Source organism: Micromesistius poutassou (assembly GCF_964030765.1).
Source record: "Micromesistius poutassou genome assembly, chromosome: 18".
In the NCBI taxonomy this organism is placed as follows: Eukaryota; Metazoa; Chordata; class Actinopteri; order Gadiformes; family Gadidae; genus Micromesistius; species Micromesistius poutassou.
In genome coordinates, this window is record NC_140288.1 from 7,807,151 (window position 1) to 7,812,890 (window position 5,740).

General features: G+C 50.3%; 1 protein-coding gene across 1 annotated transcript in view; it reads left to right on the forward strand.

The window, feature by feature from the left end:
* Window positions 1-4,315, forward strand: part of dock4b (dedicator of cytokinesis 4b) — a gene marked incomplete at its 5' end in the record, with an annotated part of 69,153 nt that extends 64,838 nt beyond the window's left edge. Inside the window, 2 exon segments of the mRNA XM_084483283.1 lie at window positions 606-680; window positions 3,528-4,315. Coding sequence (XP_084339409.1) covers window positions 606-680; window positions 3,528-4,055 — 603 coding nt within the window. The 3' untranslated portion in view covers window positions 4,056-4,315.
* Window positions 4,316-5,740: the final 1,425 nt, after the last annotated feature.

Genomic DNA, 5,740 nt, shown 5'->3' on the forward strand with positions numbered 1-5,740 from the left:
CTGCTCTCTGCCATTCCTCGTCCGGCCCCGCAACAGCAGCGCTGGGATGCAGTGGGCCGCGGCCGGGGGCCCGTGTTTGGCCCCTGAGCAGGTCACACGGAGCAGGAGCCAGCTGTGTGTGAGCCCAGCGCATTGGGCAGCTCAAAGGACTTGTTGCAGCATATGGGCTGTGACTCGACTCATGGGCGCTTAGAGCGCAGTGGCCTTCTCACCCCTCTGAGTTCTGTGGTTTGTTTGTTGTGCAGGGCTTTGTGTGTGTGCGTGTTTGAGAGGGGGATGTGTGTGTGTGTGTGTGTGTGTGTGTGTGTGTGTGTGTGTGTGTGTGTGTGTGCTCATTTGTGACTAGTGACTCATGCTGTAAGTTCATCCTGCTGCTAAAAAATGTTTTTCTTGCTCTGAATTTGTATTTTTTTAAATCCTCTCCCTTCCTCCCTCCCTCTCTTCCCTCCCTCCCTTCATCTATCTTTCCATCTCTCCCTCCTTCCCTGTCTCCCCTCCCTCCCCTCTCTGCCCCCCCTCCCTCCCTCCCTCCCTTCCCTGTCACAACTCCTCCCTCCCCCCTCTGTCACCCCTCCCCCTCGCCTCCCTCCCCCAACCCCCCCCCCCGGCTGTCACCAGGCTCCTCGGTGAAGAACATGAGGTCACAGTCGCCCGTCCTCACGTCCAGATCCCCGCAGAAGGTGGGTGCTCTCCCCATCAATCAAGCTGTCTGTCTCTCTGTCTGTCTGCGCGTCCATCCGTCTGTCTGTCTGCTCAGAGGCACAGCGGTGGCATGTTTAGAGAGGAGCTGTCTCAAGGTGTCAGATGAAGGTACTTTTTCGGTTCCCTTCTGTTTTTCTTTTTTCTTTCTTTCCTTTTTTTTCTTTCTTTTTCATTCTTTTGTGAATTGTTTGCTTACTTTCACCCATTCTTCTCTCTTCCAAACACCTCTGTCCGTTCATCCTTCAGTCCTGTCTCACTTGCATTTTATCGTTCTTTCATTTAGTTTTTTCTTTCTTTTTTTCTTTCATTTTTTCTCTCTTTAATTCCCCCCCCTGTCCTCCCCCCCCCGGTCTTCGTCTCTGGGGGTTCAGAGCGGTGGAATGCCCCCCCCCCCCCCCCCCCCCTCCGACGGCGCTCTCGGGAACGCCTCGCGGGTTCAAACCCGCCGAGCCGCCAACCCCCCCCCCTGTCCATAGCGCTCGTTATCGCCGCAAAAACGTTTCTCTCTGATGACCTCTGTGGGCACGAGGGCTTTCTCTGGCATTCATCTGGAGATAAATAATGAAAGCAATAGGACGAAGTCAAGGAGGGGAAAAAAAAACTGCTGGAAAGAGGGATGAAGAAGGAGGGCGGAGGAGTGATGAATGGACAAAGAAATGAGAAAGACGAAAGACTTGCTAACATAAACGGGGGGACGGATGGTTGGCCGAGCGCTGTCAATCAAACGTGCGCGTGTGCTTGTGTGTGTAGGGGCACAGGTGTGTGTGTGTGTGTGTGTGTGTGTGTGTGTGTGTGTGTGTGTGTGTGTGAGCCAGACAGACAGACCGAGAGCACATGCTTTTGGCCAATAGTAGACGCCTGAAGCTATCCATCACAGAACTGCCAGGGACGACTCCTCTATACACCGGGCTCCATCAGCTGACACACACACGCAGACGCACTGACACACACACACACACACATACACACACACACACACACACACTGACACACACACACTGACACACGCGCACACACACATGCACACTGACACACACGCACACACACATGCACACTGACACACACGCAAACACACCTACACACACACACACACGGACACACACGGACACACACTGACACAGATACACACACACACACACTGACACAGACACACACACACACGTAAGGCAACGCGAGGGCCTTCAGACAAGCTACATTTTGGCGAAGATAAAACGCCCGCTGAACACATTTAGTAGCCGTTCAGTCGAGTTGTCCCTGACAGGCGTGGTTAAAGGGTCGGGATCGTCCGGGCCGCGGCGCATCGTAAACCGTGCGCTCTGACACTCGGCTCCTCTGCCCCCGCCGAGTTTATGAATTCATACTCGGAGGGTGAGGACAATATGGATATTGAATATGTGTTGTGTGTGTGTGTGTGTGACTGTGAAACACATCCCTAGCACAAACGCGCGCATCTCCTGGGCCCTACACGCCATAGCGCTAAAGAGATTGATTGTGCTCTTAACCGAAAGTCCAATTAGAGGGTGAGTAAATATAATCGCAGTGTAGCATTATTGCTCGAAAGGAAAGAGAGAAAACAACAACAAACAAACAAAAGGGAACAAGTTGATGACTAATCGAATCTCTCAAGCAGAGGAAGTGTAGCTTATTGTTATTTCTCCACCACAACAGCAAACCTGTCGAGATAGCGGGAAAAACGCGACCTCACTCGATTCGCGGGCCCACCCGGCTGTCTGAATCCATTATTTGCCGCCTGGTTTTTCTCCTCCGTTCCCCGCGCGGCTGCTGAGTCAGCAGCCCGCCGCCCGCCCGCCGTGACGTCGCTAAACGGTCGCCGGCGGCGATGAACACGACGGGGCTGGCGCCAAGTTTCGGCGGGAAAAAAAAATTAATGTTTGACTGTTTGACTCACACAGATGTGAAAGTTGTTGGAACCTTGTCGAAGATTGAGTCGACAATGGGGTGAGGGGGGTCGGCAGGGGGGTGAGGGAGAGGAGAGGGGGAGGGGGGGAGAGGTTGGTAATTAGGGACGCTAGGAAGGAATACAATGGTGGAAAATGCACAAGCTGCTGTCGACTGGATGCTAATGAATGGAACTCAGATCAGATACAACTGTGTGTGTGTGTGTGTGTGTGTGTGTACTGAATCAGTCTTTCAGGTATTGCTTGTTCTGCATCCCCTTGTTTATGAATAATTCCCCTCTTGGTTCATCAAGAGGGGAACTAAACTTATACTATTATATATTATACTGTGCTGTACTACAATAGTACTGTAATGTTCTGTACTGTATATATTTACTGACTACTCAACGACAGTACTTCACCACACAATACGGTACTAAACTACACTACTACATTACACTATACCATACTGTACTAAAATAAATTATAGTGTTGATAGAACTAATCTTCTGTACTGTACCTAATACTGGTCTAGCCTAGGACATTTTTTGGCGGGGGGGTCCTGACTTAATGACCCATGACATGATTATTAAGTCACGACCCAAAAATAAAAAAAATGTTGAGCAATATTGCAGCAATTCATGATCAATCTAAAATCAATCAATCAAACCTGTTTAAAGACATTGAGCAAACAAAAAGCTGCACGATTGGGACTAAACTGGGGCTGAATCTCACTCCACATGCCTTAACCCCCCAACTGGGAATCAGTGCATTACACTTCACCACAAAACACCTCCGCACTCCACCACGCCACACGGTGCCCGTCTCCAGCACGGCCTCCGGGCTCTCCTCCATCCCACTAACCACAGTCACAGCCAGCCGCGTCCTCCCCGTGTCTCACCGTGTGTCTCTCGTCCCTCCTCCCAGAACACGCTGCCGCCCTTCACCCCCTCCCCCACCGAGTGCCCGTCGGCGGGGCTGGTCTCCGCCTCGCCCGTCCTCTCGGGCAGCTACAGCAGCGGCATCTCCTCGCTGAGCCGCTGCAGCGTGTCCGACGCCTCCGCCACCGAGTACGGCACGCTGGCCGCCGACCACGGCCCCGCCTCCTCCGCGGCGGCGGCGGCGGCGGCGCTGGCCCTGCCCCTCGGCGTGCCCAACTCGGCCTCCGAGGAGCCGGTGCGGCGGGAGAACAAGACGCCGCCGCCGTACAGCGTGTACGAGCGCAACAACCCCTGCCGCCGGCCCGTGCCGCTGCCCCACAGTCTGTCGGTGCCGCCGGCCGCCTCGTCCTCGTCGTGCTCCTCGTCGGCGTCGCAGGCGGACCCCCCGGCGTTGCCGCCCAAGCCCCACCAGCTGCGCACCAGCAGCATGAAGCTGGACTCGTCGGCCTCGCTGTCCTCAGACCCCCGGGTGACCCGACCCCGCCCGCTGCCGCGCAAGGTGTCCCAGCTATAGGTGCTGATTCCTGGGTGGAAGGCCGGCGGCGGTGGGGGTAAAGGTGGTGGTGGTGGTGGTAACGGTGGTAACGGTGGGAAAGATGAAGACACAAATTGAAAATGAGGAGAAAAAACACACACAAAAAAAACACTGGCGCGTTTTGCACTTTTGTACCTGGGCACTCTGATGTTGTTTTTTCTGAAACTCTTTCGATTTAACAGTTCTGACCCGTAATAGACCAATTCAAGAAGATGCACAGATTAACCGGCATGGGAAAAGTAGAGAGAGAGAGAGAGAGAGGGGGGGGGGGGATGAGAGAGAGAGAGAGAGAGAGAGAGAGAGAGAGAGAGAGAGAGAGAGAGAGAGAGAGAGAGAGAGAGAGAGAGAGAGAGAGAGAGAGAGAGAGAGAGAGAGAGAGAGAGAGAGAGAGAGAGAGAGAGAGAGAGCGAGCAGGGGGGAGGAAGTTAAACTGTGCACTTTCCGTCTCTTTTTCTGTCTGTGCAAGACACAAGACAAGGGCATCACATACACGTCGTCATTCCGTACTTTTAGATTTAGCTCTCTTTGTCGGCACCTAGGTAAACCATGCCCATATCTTCACCGGGGGGTGTTCAACAAAACCCTCCTTTGATAGATGTAATTATCCGAATATATGTATATTGGTATACATAACAAGTGTTTTTTGCCTTAAGTATCGGAAACAAAGTATTTTATCCGTGTCTTGCACGTTTTTAAGTACTCTGTACTTTTGTATACTTGTATTGGCTACACAAGGTGCTAGGTGTGTACGCATTTCAGCTTAGAGTAGAAACGGGTGTGTTTTACTGTAGTCGTGTACACACAAGCGAACCAAACGCACATTTCAAGGAAATGCATTCGCTGACGTGTTTGGGTTGAAGAGGATGATGGAATCACCTCACCCCTGCCCTGCAAATTGATATGGATGACATTGTTTGTAATTTGCCCCCACAAATACATTCATCTAAGATGGCGGCAGACCAAGGTTATGATGATGAACTACAAAATGAATGTCTTAATATGGCAGATTAGGTCACTCTAAGAACATGCTGCTGTGTACATTTGAATTGCATAGCAAAGAAAACACAACATTGTGGTTTGACTGCCTCCAAATGTACTAACTAACTAAGCTGAATAGAAAGAATTGTAAAGTAGTACACAGTAAATACATTTGAATAGGAAATGATAAATGAACAATAGTACAGGATGTACAATTTACGTGTGCATTTTGTAGTTACAATAAGTACATTTTCAATATGTACAATGTACATGTACAATATGTACCGTTACCTGACTGCACCCCAGTTACTTGATGTATTCTCTATAAAACAAATATATCAAAACTCAATTTTACATGCAGTGCAGTTGGAAGAGCATTTTATTTGATCAAATCTAATCGTAAATTAAATTCTAGAAGTGTTATATTTATTTAAACAAATTCCAACCCCAAAGTGCTTGCCATTTATTTTTAATCGTGAACGCTGATGATAAACACACTTCGTGAATTAGCGCGTCCGATATTGTTTGTTAATTTGGACGTGGATTGTCACGGCAGTAACAGAAAACGCACACTGTCCCTCCTGCATGAGTTGTAGATTCACACAATGAGAGATCAGTAGAGGGTCTGCCAAGTATTGTGCCAAAGTATATCATTCAGTATGCTGTAAAAAAAACAATGAAACTAT